Source organism: Tyto alba, unplaced genomic scaffold (genome assembly GCF_018691265.1).
Source record: "Tyto alba isolate M040663 unplaced genomic scaffold, T.alba_DEE_v4.0 Super-Scaffold_2, whole genome shotgun sequence".
Taxonomy (NCBI): Eukaryota; Metazoa; Chordata; class Aves; order Strigiformes; family Tytonidae; genus Tyto; species Tyto alba.
In genome coordinates, this window is record NW_024881282.1 from 68302437 (window position 1) to 68326198 (window position 23762).

Consider the following 23762-nt stretch of genomic DNA (forward strand, 5'->3'; position numbering starts at 1 on the left):
TGCAAATTGACAACGTTAAGTACCGCGGGAACGGCGCGTACCCCGGCGGTTAGGCCCCTCTGTGCTAACGGGGGGCGGCGACGCGGCCTTCCCACAGCGGGGCTGCGGGGGCCCGCGGGCCTCGGTGCCGCGGCCGGGGCAAACCCCCGCCTCGCCCCGCGCTCCGCCCCAGCGCGCGGGGCCGGGCGGCGGCCAATCCCAAACCCGGGGCCCGTCGCGCTCGCGTGACGTCGGCGGCCCGCGCGGAGGGAAGGAGGCGGCCGCGGCGCCCCGCCGCCGCCCGCCCCGGGGGAGGCCGCCGCAGGTACGGCGGGGGGTCGGGGGGGCCCCGCGGGGTGCGGGCGTTACGCGGGGGGCGAGCGAGGAGCAGGCGGGCACGCGTTTCCCCGGGGGTGGGAGGGGCGGGTACGGCTTCATCCTCCGGGGAAGCCCCCGCCGCCGGGAGCTCCTCCGGGGTGGTGCTGCTCCCCCCCCCGCGCCTTTTCGGGGAACGGGGGCGCTTCGGAGCGCCCTGGGGATGGCCCCCACTACCCGCATCACCCCCTCGGCGCGGCCCCGGGGCTTCTGCCGAGGGCACCGCGCAGCTGGGAGGGAGGTGGCGGACCCCTCCTGAGGAAAACCGGCGTGGTAAAGGTTTTGAAGGTGTTCCCACGTGAATCACGTATTAGATCAGGGCAGGCATCTGTTCTATTTTAGTCTGCCGAGCAAGATCAGGTGTCTGGAATTAAGCTTGCACCACCATCACTTTGCTTGTGATCAAAGTCATAGTGTTATTTTTATAGCTCGTGTCCTAAATATGTGCAAGGTCGGTTGTTTTCTCCCTCGTTTTGGGCTCAGTTTAAGTAAAAGCGTACTCATCACATTATGCATCATACTCTCGTGCATGTTATGAGCGTTTCTTCCTTTTCCTGATATTTTTCAGGTCTTCGGATGAAACCAGAGACCCAGAGTGTAGCTGCTTTATCTGACAATTGCATTTGAAATGGAGAGCATTACACAGTTGTTCAATGATTTGTGTGAAGCGCACTTGACAGGTTTGCCATGGAAAGACCACCTGGGTAGGCAGAAGATCAGCAAGAGAAGGGCTAAGCAAAATCTGAAAAGGGTTGCTTATAATGCCCTGTTCATAAACCTTTTTCAAGATGAGGCTCGTAAGCTGCAATCAAATGTTTCCAGGCTTCCAGTGAAAAACAAAATTTTGATGCTGTCTTTCAACTTGAGAGTTGGTGGCCTAGGTGCTCAAGCAGATAGACTGGAGAATCTTGTGGAGGAACTGGAAACAGCTCAGTGCTTACCGTTTACTGAAGTTAATTCTGTCTTGGATCTTTTAGTACAGCTTGCTGGAACAGGTCCTCCTCAGCTGGTACCACAAAAAAAGGACTATTTTCTGAACAACAAATATGTTGGGAGAAATGTCAAATACCAGGGTTATGATTATTATGATGTAAGTGTATTTGAGGCTGATATACAGTCTCTAATAACGAACGAAGAATGTCAGTTCAATGACACCATTCAAAAGACGCTTCAGATAATGGAGGCTGCACCTGGCACTGGTCTCCCTGCCATAGGGTTGTTCTCACAGAACTGTCCTGCTGGTGACAAGTTTGAGAAAGAAACGCGGGTCTCGCTCTTCAGTGCTCTTGTCCATAGCCGTACGTATGATATGGACATCAAGTTGGATTTACCACCGGTGCCTGACAATGCAGATTTGTCTGGACTTGCAATTAAAGTATGATATCGTTTGTTTTGGACTTAAGAGTGTGTGCATGCTTTCGTTATGACACTTTGAAAGTACAGTTTAAAATACAGGTAGTCATTAAGATGAAGCAGGGTTCCTTTTCTTTGCTGAGAACCAGATAAGCTTTTTGAATAGAGATGTACGATAATGAAAACCTTGGTCTTGTCCTATATCTGTAAAAAAAAACATCATGTGGCCATAGGCTTTATGAAGTTAAGCCATCAGCTATATCTGTGCCTTCCCTACCTTAATAAGCTTTTGTTTGCATTTTTGCCTGCTTTGTATATTGAATTCATTTGCATTGTTGCTTACTTGTTACTGTTCCGCCTACCTGCATAAGCATTCCTGTCTGAATGTATGTGTTTTGCTGTTCAGATTACATTACATAACTTGTATTTTCTTCTTGTCTTGTATCTTAAAAGATTTTTTTCAGTTATTATATTTCATTGGACCTCCTAGTTCCCACCGTCCTTTTTTACCTTTTCAGTATGTACAGTTTCTACTGTATCTTTTTTCCCCTTTTGCTGTCCATTCTGTTTATTTTTGATGTGTTTTCTTCTCATAGAGGTACTAGAGAAACTTGTTGGTTTTTTTTTTTTTCTTTCTTTCCATTTTTACTGTGTGTGGGTAGTTTTTTTTGTACTTCTGTACTTTTAATCCTCATTTTGCAATTCCCTTAACTCAGAGTCTTAATTGAAACTTGAAGGCAGACACGTTAAAAAAGAAAATCCCTGTGCTATTCAGTGTGCATGTATGAAAGTAAGTCATAACTGAGGGGAGGCAGAACCCTTTTGAGTAAGTGCTGTACTCTTTCCATCAGACTGGAAAATTTGCAATTTCTTGAACATGCTGCCTTCTATGCGGGTGTGATTGTCTTTTACTAAAATTGAGTACTATTCTGCACATACAACTGCTGTTGAGTGGGAGTTGAGGATGTGGCATATATACTGTTTGGACACCTGCAGATTTTCTGCATATGAATAAGCATAAGGGAGCAAACTATGTTAGTCACAGTTAAGAAAATGTTTGCAAATTTGAAAAACTAGGGCCTGGATCATTTGCTCAAATGAAATACTGAGCAGTATGATTTCATTAGTGTTACGTATTGTTGAATATCCAGCCCTCACATTCTCAATTTGTGGAAGTACATGCTTACCAAAGGAGTAAGTTTCAAGTTTAACACCAACAAACTTAGTATATTACTTTGGTGATGATCGTTGCTTTATATGTAGCATTAATATCCCTAGAGACTTACCAAATTAAAAGAGTGCTTACAGGAAAAATTTAAAATAGATATAAAGGGAGGGTGGATGGCAGAGATTATGTAGAGTCACTTGATCACAAATGATAGCAGAACATCTTCTTTATTAGCACATGTTTCTTCAGGAAAACATTTTCATGTATAACATTTGAACTCTCTCTGACAGGTTCCCCAAAGTATAGACCAGTCAGAAGATGAGGGATTCCAGTCAGCATCCAATCTGACTCCTGATTCTCAGTCAGAGCCGAGCATGACTCCAGACATAGACTTGTGGGATGTGGTGCTTACATATGGACCCAGCAAACGGAGATGTTGGGAAAGGATTGGATAGTATGTGTCTGATGTTACTGGCAAACTTACTATGCGTCATATGCGAATGTATGAAGGTGCATTTCATCTTAGTTCCAAATTACCTCAGTATAAAATAGTGAAATGTGCATATTTCACGCAATTCAATGTACTGTATTAATGGTTGAGAAAAGAACAAAGCTCATGCAGTTTCAACAAGCTACTTAGATTGCAGCTGTTTCATAGGAAGAGATAAAACAAAATCATCTTTGCCAAATCCCACTGAAGGGATTATGGGAACACTTGCTGTTAGTGTGAAATGCAACATTTTTCTAACTCATCAGACTTCTTATGCACGATGCAGTTTATCACAGTCTAAAATGATCCATATTTTCAAAAGAGAAAGTGGTAGTTGTAGGGGACTGCAATACTGAAACCCATATCTCTCAGTATGGTAGAGTATTTTATTCCTTTTCACTGTAACCAAAACAAATTATTTTAACAGATTTCTTGGTGGTGTAGTTAGGCTTGTAGTTCTTTTGGCTGTTGAGTAGAAGTTCCATCTCCTGAGAGAAGGCTCTATGTAGTACTGTTAAAGCCTCCTAACTTCCTTAAAGTGGAAGACAAAAAAAAATGCAGGTATGACCGGTATCTTCCTTACATTCCTGATGGACAGTGGTGTGCCTGATTCTTGGAGAAACTTTGTATGTTTTCTGTAACTTTAAGTAATAATCTGGTGCTGTGTCTGTTGCAGTGTTATGCAGTATTTTTTCAGCTCTGAGCCTGAGAAGCTCAGAAACTCAGAAGTTCCCTGACTGGATTTTTCAAAGCTGCTGTAGCACACTCTAGCTTTGTTCCTAATACAAGACAGTTTTTCTAGCTACCATTTAGATTTTAAGGATCTTAGAGTCAAATACAGACCATATGCCTGACAGCTTTCATGTAGTACATGCTACTAGAATTCAGAATTTTTAGAAGAACTGGAAGGAGAAATTGTTTTGGAGGGGATAATAATCCTCACTGGGAAGAGCTAAAATGTGTTAATACAAGTCATTATAGCATTTTGAGTGGATTTCTCTTTAACATATTTGAATATTAGTATGACATGGACCCGGGAAATCTGGTATATATTGGCCTCATTTTCCTAGTGTGAAAATGCGTCAGGAAAGGCCACAAAAGAAGCTGGTAATTCTGTGTCAAGGCTTCTGTCTTTGAACTGATGTTCGAATTATCTACCTGTTTCTTCACTGCCCTGAGGTTGGGCTACAGTTTCATTGACTGAATGCCCATTCCCTTGAAAAGGTACTAGATGACTAGTAGCTTTTTCTGTGGTGAATACAGGCTGTGTAAAATTCTGAAATGCCTTTTTTTATTTAGGATTTGTATTTCCTTCTTTTCATATAATCACCTTGTAATATTGTGTTTACTCTGATGCAGCCCACCTGGTAAAAAAGAGGAACCGTATCTTACTGAAGCTGGGAGAGAAGCTTTTGACAAATTTTACAAACTTCAAGAAGGGGAATTGCAACTGTTTAGTAGTACTGTACTTCAGCTTCCACAGCTTGTGCTAATGAAAGAACCTGAGCTGGTTAAGGATGTCTTGAATGTCCTCATTGGTGTGGTATCCACTACATTTTCACTCAACCAGGTATGGAAGATTTTTAACTGTGCTTCTTAGTCACATCTTTTTATTTTTTTCTTTGTAGAGGTTTATTCTTCAATATATTTATTTCCTTTGACATCTTGCAGTTGTGGATACTGTTAGTAAAGTTGAATGTGACCTAATGGCAGTAAGGCAGTATGTTACTGCAGTAGGCTAAGAGCATTTGTAGTCCTCTAAGTCAATATAGAATATGAATACTTAAAAATAGATGTGTAAATAGTTTGTTAGATCAGATTTTCTTTAAGGAATTAGATAACGAGTCTTACTCTTTATATTTGAAAGTATCATTCATAGTCCTGAAATTTTGCTACAATTTAATATGTTTATCACGCTGTCCGAGCTATATAGTCTCAGTCACCAGAGTATCTAAACTGAAAATTTGTCTGCTGTTATTTTTGTGTGTAAATGTTTGCTATTCAAAATCAGAATACAGCTATGAAATATTTGAATTTGCCGCCTTTTTCCTCCCTGTACCCTTTTAGGTTGCTCAAACATTTGAGATAAAGGAGGGAGTATATGTATCTGGAACTTCACCAGAGGCAATGCACAACCTACTCTCAGAAGTTGCAGAGTATGGAACCTACTACACACGACTAAGTCGTTTTTCTCTTCAGCCAGTTTTAGATTCTTCATACAGCAAAGGACTTGTGTTTCAGGTAAAACAATTGTATTAAGTCAATTAGATTTAACGGGCCAGTTAGCTCAGGTAGAGAAGATAACTGTGATTTTGTGTAAAGCTGGGATTTCTCCATTCTGCAAAACTGCAAAGCATTTTAAGTGTAATGCTCATACCAGGCCAGCAGTGAACAGTGCCACTGTGTTTAAATAGCAGCTCTGTGTGCTTAGGGCTTGCTTGCAGTGAAACGTGTAGTAAAAGGTCTTCATTATCTGAAGTGTGATTTTTTTAGTCATGTTGTTCTGTTCAGGACTAAAATAATGTAATTTTTAGATGTTTTAAAAACATTACATATTTATACATTAAGTTGTATAAAATTAAAATACAAGAGTTTTCTTAATACAGTATGTATATATAAAATAGGTCTTTTTTTAAAAAAATAGAAACTGAAATAGAGAAATATGGTATTTAGTAGCTTTAATTACTTTTTCTCCGTTCAGAATTAACTGCAAATTTTCCCTGTCAATCCTCTGTATATTATACCAAACTGTACGCACACTGTGTAATATTAGGTGATTCAATCTTTTTCTAATGCATAGAATTAAGTTAGGATTGGTTATGAAAATGTATTCCTTCTGTATATTTGATTTACAGTAATGTTAATAGAAATTAAATAAGAAGATCTCTGTCTTGTTAGAAGAAGTTCTAGATGAGTTTCTTTTCAGTATTCAGTTCAGGCACAAAAGTAACGAATCAGGTTTCCTTTGGTTCATATTATAGCTGTTAGAGAATGAGGAGCTCCTCAAAGGCCAACTCGAAGCTGAACCAAGATGTTTTATTACACTGTGCATGGGTAGGCTCCGTGCATTGGATGTATAAAGAGTACAGAAGAGACATCTGGCTAACTTGAATGTCTGAAGTTGCCTGGACTCTTACTTTCCCCTTACTTTGGTCTACACATCCCTCTTACCTATCGTACCTGCATGTTATTTTAGTAAAAGGTTTGTTTTCATGCTGATGCAATTCATGTGAGACATAGATACACTACTAACAGCTTTAACAGTAAGACTTTAAATATTTCCTGTCGATACTAGGCATTCACAAGTGGGCTGAGAAAGTATCTTCAATATTACCGAGCCTGTGTTTTGTCAACACCTCCTACTTTAAGTCTTCTAACAATCAGCTTTCTCTTCAGAAAATTAGGTCGTCAGTTGAGGTAAGAGAATAATATTAAATATTTAAGATTTTCGTAGCAGACAAAATGCAATCTAATTCTTCATGTACACTAAAAGAGACAATATTACATGGACATTCTTACGTAGTCTTTCGGTATTTTTCCTCTTATTTTAACAGAGAGATTTCTTTATATCCAGAAGATTCTAGGGAAAACATGTAAGGTCTTTACATTCAGTTTCTTTGTTATCCCTGTTACTATTCAGCTCGTACAGTAGGGTTGTTGTATGATACTCGACTTCAGCACAGTTCATCACTATGATCTCAGAGACCTTTGGTTGAAATTGTAACATTGTTTCAATATTGTTTTTCAGGTATTTAGCTGAACTTTGTGGCATAGGAACAACAGTGCTGGGGATCAGTGGTGGAGCTGGTGCTTCATTTCCTACGGTGATAATTAGTTTTACATTTTTATGTTTGGTCTGGGTTACACTGTTAATATTCTTCAAAATTAAGTAGGATTTTACATAAAATATTTAGTATTAGTCTCTCTGCTACCAAAGGTATGACAAAGGAATGCCACAATCCTTTCTCCAGATAGTTTAAATTTTGGAATTTTGCCCTGTGTTTTCAATTCCTACAGTAAACCAATGACAAAAAAAATAAGCCTCAGAGTGCATTTCATTTGATTCTAAAGGAGATGTTTGTAACAAATCAGATGAATCCAACTCTAAACATACCTGTTTTCCTTCAGTGACTATAAAGTGAGCTTGAGATAACTATCTCAGATAAAGTGATCTTAACTGCAGATAGCTAGAGGAAGTGAGATGATCCTGCCTTCTGTGCATAGTGAAACATGTAAAGCTGTATATTCATGAGTCTTTTGTTATTAAACTTGTAGTGAAGTTTGTTGCCTAATACTGGAATATTTTTCAATTTTTTTAGGGTGTTAAATTGCTTTCATATCTGTACAAAGAGGCTCTCAACAACTGTAGCAATGAGCATTATCCAGTTCTTCTGTCTTTGTTGAAGACGAGTTGTGAACCATACACAAGGTGCGTCCATACTATTCTCTGCATGTGTGTATTTAAGAGCAGTTCTGAATTAGTAATCTGATGAGTAACTGCTAATTTAACAATGGCTTTTAACATTTCAGAGAAAATGTAAGATGTGTCTGTATCCGAAAAATACATACTAAGATGAATTCATTTTGCTGAAGCCTTCTTTACCTTTCTTTTACAGCTCAGTAACAATATAAAGGCTTTATCTGTGAATAGATTAGTAAATAAATACATATAAATAAGAGTTCTTTCTTGCTTCTGGTCCTATTCATACTGGAATATAAGACTCAGATAAGCTTCTATTTTTTTTCTTCTTGTACCTGTAGTAAAATCCTGAAACTGGCAACTAACAGGTTTCTCTTGGTGCTGCACAAACTGGGAAAGTTCATGCTTATTTCTGTTGCTTGTCTTGTGGGCTTTTCAGTAAGCAAAAATAAATCAAAAAAATAATATCTGTTGTTCATTAAGTAAATGTAACTAGCTGACAATAGGAAATAGCATTCCTTGGATTGCAACAATTTTGTTAAGCAGTGCACATCACTTTAGAAATTATTAGTTTATAGTCTTCTGAAGAGATGCTAAATTTTTTTAAAAAGCAGTTTATAGGGTTTATAGCTGTGGTCCATCATCAGTTTACAGTGATACTTAGTAGATGTAATGATAGTAGAAAGAGAAAAGCAAAATCTGTCAAAATGCTCTAACTTTAAGATACCTTCTGGGGCCACCCTTCTTGTTTTTTCTTCTACATAAAATGTTTTTCAGAGAAATTTGATTTCAGATTTACCAGAAGATTCATTGAAATATGTTCACAGCTACTGCCTTGCAATTTATAGAAAGTAGTCAGATTTCTGAAATACCAAGTGCAGGATGTCATGGCATCACAAGGAACCTAAAAAATATGAAAGTATTCTTACTAGTATGTGGTACTGACAGCACTGACTCCTGAATTTATTGCAGACCTCTGTTATTGAAACATCAGTCATATATGATCAGGGCTGCCATGGAAGGAGGCCTCCATTATCTGCAGAAAGTGTTATCCCACTCATTTATTAACCTGAAAGAAATTAAATCATAGAAGTTGTTGTTCAAATAAATCATAGGAACATCAGATTTAACACTTCAAATGTTCTTTACTTTTTACTTGCAACCTCAAAATTGAAGGATGATTCCTGTGCTAAATGTTTCCTGTTTGTTACACTGACCCAATGTCTAGAAACAGTGTTAGTATTGCAACTAGTAAGAAAAGAAAATAGTAGCTTTAAGGTGCTCTGAACCTTTTTATCTACAGGTTCAGATAATTGTATTTTTTTATTTCTTGAAAAGCTTGGTTTCACACAGATGAAATATGAAAAAGCATGCATCAGTATTCCAAAATAGTGGTTCTTGTTATTGCATGTGTATTAAAAATATTTCTAGATGTGGGAAGAAAGTGCTTGGTATTGCATCTTTGTTTTATACTCTTTCAGTTTCTCTATGCTAAAGTTACCTCTCTTTAAAATAAATCCTTCCTACTTATCTCTCCCTATGCTTTTGATGTGCTGCAAAGATTTATAGAAATTTTGAATACTTAATAAATTAATATGCAGAAATAAAAATATTGGTTTAATTAAGATGTTCTTTAATTATCACTGAAATGTTCTATATAAAGATGGTTTCTTTGAAGAAAAATAGAGAGTCAGAACCCTGTGTGTATCTTTAAATCAGTGTGACAGCACTTAATTGCTGTTTTTTATCCTGCCTTATAGCTTGTGCGTTTTGGTGTTTTAAAGAATATACTTACTGTTTGGTTATAATAAAGTTGAGAAGGTGAGAGGATTGATTTTTCAATATTGTACAATTATATTTTTTTAGATTTATCTACGATTGGGTATACAGTGGTGTATTCAGAGATGTTTATGGAGAATTTATGATCCAGGTGAATGAGGATTATCTTTGTTTCAGAGGTACAGTATGTATACAGAGCATTTCTGATTAATACAGTTTGTGCTGTTAATTAAATAATTAAAAATATATACTTTTATCTTTTTGTTTGCTATGTAGATAAACATTACTGGACTCATGGTTATGTTTTGATTTCAAAAGAAGTAGAAGATTGTGTCCCTGTATTTCTTAAACATATTGCTAATGATGTATACATATGTGGGAAAACCATAAATTTGCTGAAATTGTGCTGTCCTAGGGTAAGTTTTGGTTTCGTTCCTTCCTATAACATTGAGAAAATCATGTCTCTTTAGAGCAAGTTTCTAGGTTTTTAGCAAGTTTGCTCCTTTATTGAAAACTGGTATTGCATAAGTAGGATGTTGATTCATGAAAGGCAATTGCTTACTCTCGGGTACTTGTAAACTGATTATCCATTCTACTTGCTCACACCTCACTGCAGAAATATAAATTTTTAACAACATCAAATTTATCGTAGCCAATGCACATGATACATTTCTTATTCTCCTTTGTATTGAAATTGAAAGCAGGAATGATTTAGGCTTCCAAGCAAGTGCCTTCGATTTTTTAACACAACTCACACTACTATTTTTTGGTTTAAAGTTGCCTCACTGAAGATGTCTTGACTCAGTTCTGCATATCTCTTGTATTTCAGCTCTATTTCTACATTTCCATGAAGTGCTTAGATAGTTCGGTTTACTCATATTTTGCAGAAAGAGTCTTGTCCTTGATAAGGAAAAACTACTAAACTTCTTTGTGTCTTCCCTCATTTCTTTATATGTCTGACAGCGAAACAACTGCAGAGGTGTCCAAGGGCTATAGGCACTCTTTCTGAAGTAACTAGTATTCTCTTTCTAAGATCAGAGCTGCCCAGTCTTGACATTGCTGAACAGCTCAGCATCAGATACCAGGCACAAGCTTACCATGTCCAGTGAGGTGACCCTCTGCTAGTTCTCCTGAGTCTGCTCCCATAAGCTTTCTCAAACCGTGACGCAGGTGTGCCAGTAGGACTGGGCTTTTTATGAAACAATGTCAGCCATCGTTCCCCTTACAATGTACATCCTCCCAGGATATGCGGCTCCAGGTTCAGTTGTCTTCCATCCCTCTGAGAGTGCCAGTCACATTTCATCCCTTTCCATGACACTGCCCTAAACAGCTGGCTTTTCCCTTTTGTGTAGGCTAACACAGTCCCAGGAACACAGCTCTAGGCATCCTGCCTTCTGGGACCTCAGATACCTAGCTGGAGAATAGGTACTCTCTGATGTGCACTGGCCATATTTTTGAGAGTTATGTCTTGTGTAGAGTTCTCTCCTGGAGGTGTGTGTTAGCTGTGTTCCTAGTAAGTGGGGATCTGGGGGGAATATAAGTGAGCAAAACCTGACTTTTGGTAGGAGAGATGCATTGAGTGCTGAATTACTCAGGCTCAGTTAATTTGGATATTCAAAAAAGCAAAATTTTAGGCATTTAGAATCTGACTTGTATAAATGTATGTATCAGGTTTTAGATTCCCGTCCAAGTCAGTGGAAAAGAGGGGACCCTGAGAATTTGAGCTGTGGTCCAAGCTCAGGAACATTATACCTCTGTCTTCTACTTTGAATGATATAAATGCTAAAACTGGTGATATTAATAAAAATTTTGGATCCTGTGTGGAGGCTTGTTTCAGCATCTTGAAGCATTGCTAAGTTAAAAAAAATAGATACTATGAGTTCATAATCTGACAATTTACAATTTAAAAAAATTATTTAAAGGGAAATTTCTCATTTTTCAGCATTATATATGTTGGTCAGATATACCTGTTCCCCGGATTTCAGTTATTTTTTCGCTTGAGGAGCTGAAAGAAGTAGAGAGAGATTGTGCGGTGTACGTAGGTCGAATGGAAAGGATTGCCCGATACAGTTCCATAAGCAAGGAAGAAAAGGTAAATGAATAAAAGAATAAAGACCTTTCATTGGGATTTATTTTTTTTAATACTAATTTTTCATTTTTGTTATAGATTTGGAAAAATTTGTATTTATGGTCAGAATTTTTTCATTGGTCAATTGCTGTTTGAATTGTTATCACAGCAAATAAAGTTATTTAATGTAGCTTTTAAAAGTGTAGATGGTGTGTTGTCACTTTGGGCATTTTCATATATTATATGCGTTTTGGACTTCCACCTTAGTTCTTTGCAGCAGCGGATTTGCCCTCCTGCTGAAAAGTACTGAAAGGATTGTTAGATTCTAATTTAACAAATGTAACAAGCTAACTAGTAACCAGATAAGACTCTTCTTGTAATTTGCATAGCTTTTTTTTTTTTCAGAACTCTTTTAATTATAAAGAGACTGTTGTCTTGCAGATGCCATCAATATGTAGTGTATATATCGGATGGATTTGGTTTGTTGTAAGGTCTGGAGCATTAACTTCCAATATTAGTTTATAGAATTTCCATTTAATTAATTGTTTTATTCATATTTCTGTACTGTAATCATAGATTAATAACCATTATCAAGTGTGCACCTGTGTGTGCAACAGTGTGTTTTTGAGACTAAAATAATAGGAAAAAAAATTCCCATCTGTATTTTTGGTTGGTTGGTTGGTTGTGGGTTTTTTTGTTGTTTTTGTTTTTGTTTTTTTTTTTTTTTAGGATTTGCGCATGGAAATAGCCAAACAAGAATTAATTGTTCATGCTCGAGAAACTGCTAGCAAAGTACTAAAAGCCATTAATGGTAAGTTGTGGTGGTGTTTCATGTGTTTGCTAGTGGGTTTGTTAATGTAAACTAATGATATCCTTATTGTAATACAGATCGACAAATATCAGAACGAATGGCTTTGGATGCAAAGAAACGGGAGCAGTTTCAGAAGCTGAAAGAGCAATTTGCAAAGGACCAAGAGGTATTTCTGTGTGTGTTTCTAAAGGCCAACTTACTTCGTAGGAGAATAATGGAAAGGATATCTTGACTTACTGTGCTGACGTTGAATGAATAGCTCATGGGGTACAAATAAGAATGAATAGCTCCTGGGGTACATTCTTGCAGATGGACGCGTTACAGTTGGTATAGAGAGTGGCTTTTAAAAGTGTTAAATATTTATGCAGCGTCGCCTTGCAATAAAGCAAGAGGAGATTGATGATGATTTCAGCTACGCCCGAGAGCTCAGAGAGAGAGAAAAAAGACTGAAAGCGTTAGAAGAAGAACTGGAAAAAAAGGCAAGGTAAATGTATCCGAGTAATCTCCCAAAGCTTAGCTACTCCAAAACTATGATAAAGACCTCAGGAAAAATTATTGTATATTAAAATTTATGGTACTAGCAGTTCCCAGACATTGCTCTACAAGGGCAATGTTTGCAGCTAAAAGATGGATGTAAGGATTTCTGGTAATCTGTGAGCAATTTTGTGATTTAAGAATGGTTAGTGGCCCAAAAATCTGGGACCCTCTGAGTTGCACCAACCCTATCCAGTCTGGTTTTTGTTATGAAAAGAATTTCAGGAAAAAAATTAACTACACCTTACAATTAAAAGCTGAGCCCACAGCAGAAATGGTCACATGCATGTCAAAACAAAAGTAAAAAACAGACAGAAGAGTTAGATTGATAATTATTTGAATTGCTCTTGTTGTGTGTCTAGTTAGTTGTATTTCACTTTCTTCTGTTATATTTAAAAATACTTCAGCTAAATGAGCAACCTGCTAACAGTGATTATAGAAATACATATTGACTAAGAATACAGTCCTGTTTTCTCCACCTGTTTATTCTCTGTGACTGAAGCCTCTGGCTCCTACTTTAAAAAATTGCTTCTCAGTTCCAAAGTGCGAAAAGGTCTTATTCTTTAGAAGGGAAAATGAAAATCAATATGTGAAAATCTGTAACTTAACTTCATTTTACCTTCATTTAGGCAGGAATTAATTGATCATTATAGCAAACTTTCTGATGATGCAGCCCGTAGGGAACAAAGAGCTTTATGGAAAATCCAGCGACACAAGTTGGAAACAGCCCGTCTTAAGTTTCTATTAGAAGATCAAAAACGCATTGAGGTATCTTCTGAAAAGATTTAAGAAATATAATTTAGAAAATTTGGTAGTTGGTGGTACTTAAAGTCTTTTGATTTTTGTCATTTTTACTTCCAGGAAATGCTTGAAAAACTTCCAGATGGAAACTACAGGAGAAAATTAGATATTATTCCTTATAAACAGTGCCAGTTGGCTTTAGATGAAAACTCTGTTGTGAAAGATCCACATTCACAGGTGGGTTTATTTTCTTACCTAAACGTCAGGTTGCTGTTCCAAGTTTCCCTCAAGGGAGTTCATTTCACGGTTCATTTCAGTTCAGTAAACACAAGGTTCGCTGTATAACAGCAGGGTGAGTAGTTATCACATATTTGTAGTACATCTGAAAAATTAGAATATTTTAAATATTGCTTGTGATAAAGTGATGCTCTACTAAGGAGCTTGATTATGTGACTAGCCATGCAGTGTAATAGTTATTTCTTTTTTAGATATCTGCAGTGAAACCTATGCATTCTAATGAGGCAGTTGGCAGAAAAGAAACTGAGCCTGGGCTGGAATATGCTACTTGTGCTGACAAAGCACTGCCCATGCCAGAGCTGACAAATAATAATGCTGATCAGCATTTTCAGGCTAAAGCAGCAGAATCTGAAAGCAGTCTCCAAAGTTCAGAGAAAGCACGCAGTCCTCTAGGCAGTGCTGATTCCTTGCCTGAATCCAGTGTGAATATAGAAGATTTCTTATCAAAGCCACAAGGTGAACAACATGTTGCCATTAGCGTACAAGGATCTTTGCTAGATGAAGCGTTCCGAAATATTAACTCGGATCTTTCTGAGGCCTCTCAAGGAAGTGAAAATCAGCCTGTCTTGAGAGAAGCACTGGAAGGAGAAGACAATGCACCATTGTATCAGCAAAACGAGTATGATTTTAATACAGTTCTCAGACCAGCTCTGGCTTGTCAGGGACATGTTAGAGTTGGAGAAAATGTGTTTGATGTGGAGTACAGAAGGCCTCGGTGGAATATGCATGGACATGCATCTGATGCCAACATTAAAGTGGGAGAATATGTACCTCATGTGGACACTTACCAGCCACGTTCAAGTCCTTATGGGCATACTTCAGACTCCCATATAAAAATCAGCAGCTATACCTCTGAAGTTGAATCTAGCCGCCCCCGATGGAATATTCATGGCCATGTTTCTGAAGCTCATATTAAAATTGGGGAATACGCTTCAGAGGTAGAGCCCTCAAGGCCTAGGTGGAACATTCATGGACATGCTTCGGAAGCCAATATTAAGATTGGAGAGTACGTGTCAAATGTTGCTTCTACAAGGCCTCGATGGAACATCCATGGTCACGCTTCTGATGCCAATATCAAGATTGGGGAAAACGTGTCAGAGGTGGTCTCAGCTAGACCTCGTTGGAACATCCATGGGCATGCTTCACAGTCACACATCAGCATCGGAGAACTGGTTTCAGATACAGAGCCTTTGAAATCTCGTTGGAGCCCGTTTGGTCACTCCTCCCAGTCAAACATCCAAATAGGGAAGTGGGCCCCATCTACAGAAAATGACCCAATACCTCATCGTAAAACTATTTCAGGTCCTTCCTCTGACTCCACAGTTCAGACTCTTCTGTACAGCGAAGAATTGCCTCCTGCTGAAGGGAGCAGAAAGGAAGCAAAAACATCACAAGTTAAGGAAAAGACTTTGCCACAGTTGCAGTCATCTGGCAGTGTTGCAGTCTTTCCTGATGCTAATATTAAAGATGACAAAAAGGAAAATGTAATGGAAGAGAAACAAGAAGGTAAAATAAAATTAAGTTTATTCAGTCAGCATTTGTTTAAGGGCTCATGAAAGTAACTGTAAATGTTTATGTTCAAAATGGGTACTTACTACTTAATTCCTTGCATAACTTTTTGGACACTTAGAATTTAGAGTAAAGAATTTGAGCTTAGTTTTGTCTCTCATATACAAGAAGCAGAGCATTAAAAAAGTTGTAGTCTGAAACTTTGTGAAACAGGGCCTCCTGTGCTTCGAGAACACGCATAAAACTGCCTGGGTGGGACTCTGGGGAGGGACTGTTACTGGAGTGGTTGTTTCTGGGATAGTCTGTAGAGAAATTGTGGAGAACTTCAGAAGCAGATCTGAAGTATGAACTAAGTATTATAAACAGGTCTGAGTAGACGATATCTTTAATTTACTTGTAATTACAGTAACTGCAAATGTGGTCAGCAAGGACTCTTCTCCAGATCCCTCACAAAGCTTACAGGTAAGAAACAAAGTAGTTGTTGAGAAGACTGTTTGAATGATTAAACACACTGGTAGTTAAGGTAGTAAGTTTCTGTCCTAATCTAGTAATCCCTGTAATACCATCTTGGTTTTGGCATGCCAGAAAAGTACAGGTAAGTAAGGTCCTTTATTTTCAGTTAGAACAACTAGTCCAGTAAGAACACGCTAAGTGTGAGTAGGCAAAGCCAGCATCTCTCATAAAATCTGTCCATTTTTTTGTTTCAGGCAGAAGAACCTGAAAAAGCAATTCCGCAAGATACTGTCCCTCAAGAAACTTTATTTTTGGAAGCTAATGCTCCCAGGACCAAGGAGGAGGAAGGGGGAGAGGAAGATACATGGAAGAAAGAACAAGCTTATTTGAAAGCCTTATCGGATCAGTATTGTATTGAAAAATATCAAGATAGTTATGATTTGATGTGTGAGTAGAGCTGTTGGGACAATAGGTCAGTAGAATATGTGGCAAACTTGAGCAAGAAAGCTGAGAGCCAGAAAGAATACCTGAATTACCAGTAAATCACCAATACTGTGAACTGCAGGAGCCAAAGAATTCGCTTCTAGGCACAAAGATGAGAAATACATTTTGATGTATTACGAATTTCTAACCTAGAGGGGTTTGTAGGGTTTAACAGAAAGAGATTATCAAATTGCTTAAATAATTTACGATGTTTATGTATTTTTAAATTTAGCAGAACTACCAGTTTCTCATCTCTTGCATCATGTGATACCAAGATCATACACTTTTCCTGTGGATCCTATGGTACAGTCAGCAACGGATGAAACGGCTGTACAGCTGAGTGAGCTCCTGTCTCTGCCAGTGCTGATGAAACGTTCTATTACTGCTCCACTTGTCTCTCAGTGAGTATTTGCTAGAAATAGTAAGTTGATAATTAAGCAATTAATGTCATGTTCCTTATTAGTTCTTTTTCAAGACCAGTTACAGACAGACTTGTTCTCTTAAATTTTCTCTTTGCCCCCAGAAGTGGTTCAGTGGATGACCCATCACTAACTAAAAAGTCCAGACTTACATTACAAATAGTAAAGTAAACTTAGCTTTTAATGTGTAAATTTAAAAATTTGAAGATCTATTTGAAATACAAGGGCTTGGAGAGAAGTATTTGCTCTCAGACTCATGGATTATGCAGCAGTGGTTTTGACGCCATTGGTTTCCTTGTTCTTTAAAAAAAAAGTTGTATTATTTATAATGCTTGTGCTAGTTTTTATCTGTCAGATGAAAGATAAGGGGGAAAAAAAGAAAAACCTTTTGGTTATGTGGAATCTCATGCATATTGATCAGGATATATGTTATGTTTCTATGGGAACTCTGGCTTCAAGGCTGTTTTGAAGTTTAATAGAAGCTGTTCTTGTTACTATTGGAATATATAGGGAAACCACATATACGTTGGACCATTTTATTAGTATATCTGATGATATTTTTAAAAAAGTTTCTTGTTATTATGTACAAGATTAGCTTCTGTCATGAAAACAGTTATTCACAGAGCTGTTGAAATTCTTCCTGTTTTGGAATCTGCTTTCTTGTAAGTTTGGATTTCCATTTACTAACTCTGAGTATACTATGCTCAAAGTTTGGTGCAATGTAGAAAGGTGTAATTATTTAACTTCGCTTTAACCGTCCAGACTGGCTACCAGAACAATCTTTATACAGATGCATGTATTTAGCAAAGCAAAGTAAGTGAGCCTGAGTTGTGTGCTGGCAGAATTAGCCTATTCCTGATATGCAAGTTAAATTATTTAAAGCTAGCTTGAATATGTACACTATACTGCAAACTGTAGTATAGACCTGCCCTCAATATCTAGTGTCAGAGCCTTACCAATTAGGATATTCTTCTTAGGGATTTAATAGTCTTTATCTGTTTGTGTAGGTGGCAGAGATAGGACAGAAGGCTATTGATAAAATGTTGCTCCAGGCTCAGCAGCAAGTTCTAAAGATCAATATATGTAGCCAGTCTTAAAATACTTCCCCAGTACTGTTCAAAAACTGTTATCTGAAGGGGTAGGTTTTAATTCTGGTATATTCTGGATGAAGATGTTTTTGTCTCTCTCTTTTTTTTTTTTTTTTTTTTTTTTTTTTTTTTTTTTTTTTTTTTTTGCTTATGTGAATATCATCCTGTCTTGGATATCAGAGTTAAGTACTGGAGCGTTAATCTGATTTAGTCAGGGCTGAATTTTAGCAGTAAGGAAGGAACTGCATGTAAGAATAATACCTTCTCTGTGTTTTCATTCTTAGTGTTTCTCTCGTGAACAAAGCAATAGTTGATTACTACTTTGTGGAACTGAATGTAGAGAAGCATTTTGAAGCACTGAGACACTTCTTGTTAATGGAAGACGGGGAGTTTGCCCAGTCGCTCAGTGACCTGTTGTTTGAGAAGGTACCTGCTTTGTTGTCTTAACCCTTGTTTTTGAGTTGTCTGCTTTAGCTCTGGATTCATTTGGATGGAAATGAGGGAATGGTGTGAATTAGAATCCTGGCTTGTGCTGTTTTCCTCTTTTGTGCTGTGTGAAGAAGACTTTTAGCAAGAAGCTCCATTAATGTTATAAGGACTGAGGCAAAATAAGGTCTTTGCTTGGAAGGGATGCCCGTGCCCAAGGAAGTCCCAATATCACCTCCTGCAAATCCCAGGAATAGAGAGAGTACAAGAATTTGGCACATTGAGGATAGTAATTTCAAACTTGGACAGATAAGCAGTCATGGAAGGGTACTTCACTCTTTCCTGTGAAAACTGCTGCACTATTTCTCTCTCCCCTCCCAGCTGCTAGAAGCAAGGCTGGAAGAACCTGTTGCCATTTGGTAAAATCCAGTGGAAAGGCCTGTGTTGCAAAGTATCTATTTTTATCTCAGATATCCGATAGAGCAGAGGGAAGGGCATCTGAAGAGACTGTAGCAGCTCCTGAACCACAGCAAACTGCAGTCTAACATATCAAAATAAATCAGTACAGGTATGAGATTACCTTCATGCTGTGAACAGCAAATAGTTCAGAAGTTGCTTGTTGTGCTGTTTGTGCACCTGTACAGCAGAAGTAGAAAATTCCAAACAGAATGGTGGAGCAAGGCGGGATAGGCACCACATTGCCGTTCTGCTTTAACTAACCTGTGTTCAGAAGCCAAGATTCTTTATTTATACTGTGTAATTAGGATTTTTTTTTTTTTCCCTAGCTTGGATCAGGACAAACACCTGGTGAATTGCTGAATCCACTGGTTCTTAATTCTATCCTGAATAAAGCATTACAATACAGTCTTCATGGTGACACCCAGCTTGCTTCCAATCTTTCTTTTGCCCTCAAGTATCTTCCAGAAGTGTTCAAGCCCAATGCACCTGATGCTCTGAGTTGCTTAGAGCTAAGGTACAAGGTAAGAAAGCATGGAGAAAGGTAGACTACTGCAATTATTTATGTACCACGGTAGAGTAAAGATGGCTTTAATAATGGAATACCTTTAAGAATGGAGTAAAAAAATTATGTCATGGAAATTACAGGATTTACTTAGCCTGGCCATTGCATTACATTATTAAAATACATATATTAATTTGTGTGTCCCTGAAATACTTGTATCTGAAATATTCTTATCATTTCTAACACAAAAATGTAGTATGATCAGCACTGTTATTTCTTTTAGGTTGACTGGCCTCTGAACATTGTCATTACTGAGAGCTGCATGAATAAATACAACAAGATCTTCTCTTTTTTACTTCAGCTGAAGCACATGGTGTGGACTCTCAAGGATGTTTGGTTTCACTTAAAACGCACTGGTAAGTATAATGACTGAACCATGGAGCACCCTGTTTAAAATGCCTTTAGCACCCTGTGCTAGATAATTGCTTATACAGTCATATCAAGCTTAAAAAAACACAATTTTTGAAAGAAACTTCCATGGCATTTTAAACAGACTCTACCAACAGAAGCCTTCATTCCTTTAAAAATCCTGATTTCAGATGGTCTCCATGGGTGCTGATGATAATATATTTCTGGTTTTATTTTCAGCTTTAGTGAGTCGCACATCAAATTCTGTTCAGTTTCGACAGCTCCAGCTGTATAAACATGAAATGCAGCATTTTGTGAAAGTTATTCAAGGTTACATCGCTAATCAGATTCTTCATGTTACATGGTGTGAATTTGGAAACAAACTGTCTTCTGTAGGTAACCTGGAAGAAATTCACAGAACACACGCTGAATACCTCAACAAAGCAATCTTCAGGCAAGCTACTTTACTTTTACTTCAGGTATTTAAGTTAATGGAGCAGCCAGTCTAGCCTAACATATTTGTGCAAAACTGACTTCTACCTGACACACTATGAAAATGTTCTTCTATAAGGGAAACAAATTTCATGGCACATTATGAGGTCCATACTTTGATGCTTTTCCTCAGCTACCCATCCTCTTCGCTTCCCCAGACTCCTTGGAGTTGCCTCCAGCTCCTGTTCACCCTGCCCCTGCAAGCTTCAAGTCTACTCAGGACAATTCTGACCTAAAGACTAAGGGCACACTTGTCACAGTTCTGTTTTTCTTTCACTCCATCCTTGTCATAGCCTTTGCAAATGAATGCTGTTTCATTCAGCATGAGTAGTGTGCGCAGGTAAGCCTAGCTGAAGGATTGGAAAATGCTGCTTCTATATATTGTATATGCCTTTGATATACATGCAGTGACCAGGACTGGACTTTGAAGCAACAAATGTGACCTGATGCCTCTGTCCAGATTTGTGAGCAGTACAAGAGACATCTGTCTTTTAGGAATCACAAGCCTCCAGCCCTTTGGTTACTGTAAATGAGGCAGAAGGATGGTTTGAATAAGAGGAGAGGAGCTAGGGTTTATTTGGTTTCTTCTTAAACAGTATACACTGGAATGATAAAGTGAGGAGATGGAAGGAGAAGAGATGATAAAGAACATGAATTATTAACAAGAAAATAAATCTATCCTTTCATGTCTCTCTTTTTCAATTTTAATGAGAAAAAAAAACTTGCCTAAAGCTCCTGTTTGGATACCAGATGATGGGACGAGAGGGGATTAAAGTTTAAGGAGACACAGAGCATGATAATGTTTTTAAATGTCACTTCTTTTGCAAATGCAGATGTGATTCTAGAAATCAGATACACCGGTGCAAATATCAGTTTCATGGAAGAGCAAGCAAAATATGCTAGGTTTTTAAAATCATCATTATAGTTGGCTGCAGTCTTGTGGATTTGTTTTTAGCAATTAAAGGGGAAACCTCAAGGAACGTCACCCCTTTGTATTTTTCTTCTTCCAGCCAATAAATTATGCCAGCTACATTTCTAAAGTTGTTTTTGTTCTGTTAGAGGTCTGTTGACAGAGAAGGCAGCCCCTGTGATGAACATTATACATAGCATCTTCAGCCTTATTTTGAAGTTTCGCAGCCAGCTGATCTCTCAGTCATGGAGCTTCGATGCAGGGAAGCAAATGGCTGTTCATCCCAACTTTGGTCTGATGCAGCAGTCGTACAATACCTTCAAGTATTACTCCCACTTCTTATTCAAAGGTAAGAAATTGCATAAATTCTATATAGAGGAAAAAGTCAGCTGACAACTGAAAAAATTACAAAGATGTTTTGGAAGTATAACGTAACAGTAGGGAGTTGTGTGTACTTAGCGTGTGTTAGAAAATGTAGTTCTGAAATGAAAACTGCCTTATTGTGGTTTCACAGATCTGCATCTCCATCAATTAAAACATTTGCACGAGAAATCTAACAGATATCCCCAAACTGACCATAAGTTTTTGCTAATTTGCAAAATAAGCATTTGGTATTTAGCTCTAAATGCGTGCTTACATTTTTTTTTTTTCTGGAATTGAGTTCTGGAACTTTTTATTGGCAGCAATGAGAGATAGGTACCACTTAGAAATAATTGTAGATATATCTACATAAGTTGAGTATTACCATTGTTACAAGGTTTGAAAATTCTGATTCCCATGTTGGACTAAAGCTCAGAGAGCCTCCTAGCATTGGTTGAAGCTTATATCCAGTGCTCTAGGCAAGTGTTTTCCAACTGCGCAGAACATTTGCCAAATGTTCTTTCCTTTAACACGATAAAATTTCTTCTCACTGTCAGCTTAGCATGTAATGTGAAGAAGTGGTTATCTGTCTTTTCATTTCTCTTTCAGATCTTGCTTGTGTTTTTAGTGCAAGTTACTTATCCTTTCCCTGAGTACAAAGATGGTTCATGGGGTTTGGTGTTTTTTTTTAGAGAACCCTTAATTCCGGAAGGAAGTGCAGCTGTTTTCCTTAGATCTATTTTTCTAGAATATTCTATAGTCAGACTATATTCTTTGGGAAATGAGCTGCCCTTTTTATTCTTTAAGGGTGTCCAAAAATGGTGTCAAAGGACCAAAAACAGATATTTCAGGATGAGTTAGAATGGCTGCTTCCAAATTCTACAGGAAGTCAGAACACCTCTGGGAGCCACCTAAGCCCATACTACGAGATCTGTGGTTGCTTCATGGACAGAGATTAATAGACCATTCTGTAAGGAAATCTGCTGAGTGACCGAGTTCTTTACACCCTCTTTCTTAAGCACTGCAAAGCAAATGTGTGCTTGTTCATCTACACTTGTACCTTCAGTCACCATGTACTGTGAAATGCTCCCTTTCACAATGGCTTGATCTGGAATCCACTGAAAGCCAATACAGAGTAGTCTGGACTTCAATGGCTTTGACTCAGCCCCCAACTTCTAACCGTACACTTTCCCTTCCTCCTTGCATGTTATTGCTGCTTGCTAATTCCCTTTATATTAGTGCATGGGATGTTTATGAGTTTAGGGAGTTTCTACTGCCTTTTTTCCTTTGTTATTAAAAATGTTTAGAGCAGTCAGTTTGTTCATTCGTAGAGCTTGGGGGGTTTTTCCCAGGAATTTCTCTTTGGTTTTCGTTCTCACAATGGATTTTGCCCAAGAAAACTTCAGCAGAGCTTCTTCTTTCACAGAGGTCACCAGAGGACCTAAACATGCTCCCTGGTTAGTTGAAATTACGATAACACACCATCTTATTGTCAAAAGCAACTTGAGAAAGCATTTCCTTATTAGAATAATACAGTTTCACTTAGAGCTGATCCATAAGCTTTCTTTTGCATCTTACTTTGAAAACTTTGTAATTCCAGAGAGAGATACTGGACCGACCTTATGCAAAAATATACATTTGTTTCTATTGTCTTCCTAGTTCTGCATTAGGCTTTTTTTAAAAATTAAAACGCACAGATAGGCTGACTTTAGACTGTTATTCTTAGTTGAAGCTTATTTTATTGTTTGTTTTTCTTCCAGTGGTAACAAAGCTTGTAAATAGAGGTTACCAACCCCATTTGGAGGATTTTCTACTGCGAATCAACTTTAACAACTACTACAAGGATAACTGAACTCCACGGAGTAAGGATCACTGGTAGCATGGTCAAACAGAAACAGATACACCTATGTGCTTATGATTTATAGAAGCTTATGCAAATGCCATGCAAGAGGCATTTTTCTTCAGTGAAATAGCTTGCCATCTAGTAGCTTCAAGAATATAACTGCCACATACAGAGAATGATGCTTCTTAAAATCCACCACACCTGTCAGTTATGTGATCTACTGAGAATTGATGTTGTCATTATTGCAATGATAGAAAACCTGAGTGCCTGCTCCTAACAGAGGAGGGTGCAAAACTGTATATCTGTGAATGTGTAAATGTTGTATTTTCAGTGCTGTGAGCTTCCTCCAATGTAAATACATGTATGTGAAATAAATTAACAGATACTTTTTAAAA

General features: G+C 38.0%; 1 protein-coding gene across 4 annotated transcripts; it reads left to right on the forward strand.

Annotated features, from left to right (window-relative positions):
- The first annotated feature begins 187 nt into the window (after nt 1–187).
- On the forward strand, nt 188–23762 carry TUBGCP6 (tubulin gamma complex associated protein 6). 4 transcript variants are annotated; one of them, XM_033011453.2, is made up of 26 exons: nt 188–304; nt 923–1729; nt 3166–3329; nt 4725–4935; nt 5433–5606; nt 6661–6782; nt 7114–7189; nt 7685–7794; nt 9652–9743; nt 9841–9980; nt 11507–11656; nt 12362–12443; nt 12521–12609; nt 12812–12927; nt 13607–13745; nt 13839–13955; nt 14207–15521; nt 15931–15986; nt 16232–16424; nt 16693–16861; nt 18252–18393; nt 19179–19373; nt 19638–19770; nt 20003–20216; nt 21314–21513; nt 23285–23762. In XM_033011453.2, exons 2-26 carry the CDS (start codon nt 983–985, stop codon nt 23374–23376), a joined length of 5238 nt encoding a protein of 1745 aa, XP_032867344.2. In that variant the 5' UTR covers nt 188–304; nt 923–982; the 3' UTR covers nt 23377–23762. The 4 variants fall into 4 exon arrangements, 3 of the variants coding, with proteins under 3 accessions (XP_032867344.2, XP_042648593.1, XP_042648592.1); XM_042792659.1 differs by lacking the exons at nt 188–304; nt 923–1729 and having other exon boundaries at nt 3315–3385; XM_042792658.1 differs by lacking the exons at nt 188–304; nt 923–1729; nt 3166–3329 and adding an exon at nt 3355–3377.

Coding starts and splice junctions, on each gene's coding strand:
- TUBGCP6 (XM_033011453.2), top strand. CDS start 983: ATGGAGAGCATTACACAGTTGTTCAATGATTTGTGTGAAGCGCACTTG. Junction 12,444..12,520: donor AGTACTAAAAGCCATTAATG/GTAAGTTGTGGT, acceptor ATTGTAATACAG/ATCGACAAATATCAGAACGA. Junction 16,862..18,251: donor ACTGCTCCACTTGTCTCTCA/GTGAGTATTTGC, acceptor TTTCATTCTTAG/TGTTTCTCTCGTGAACAAAG.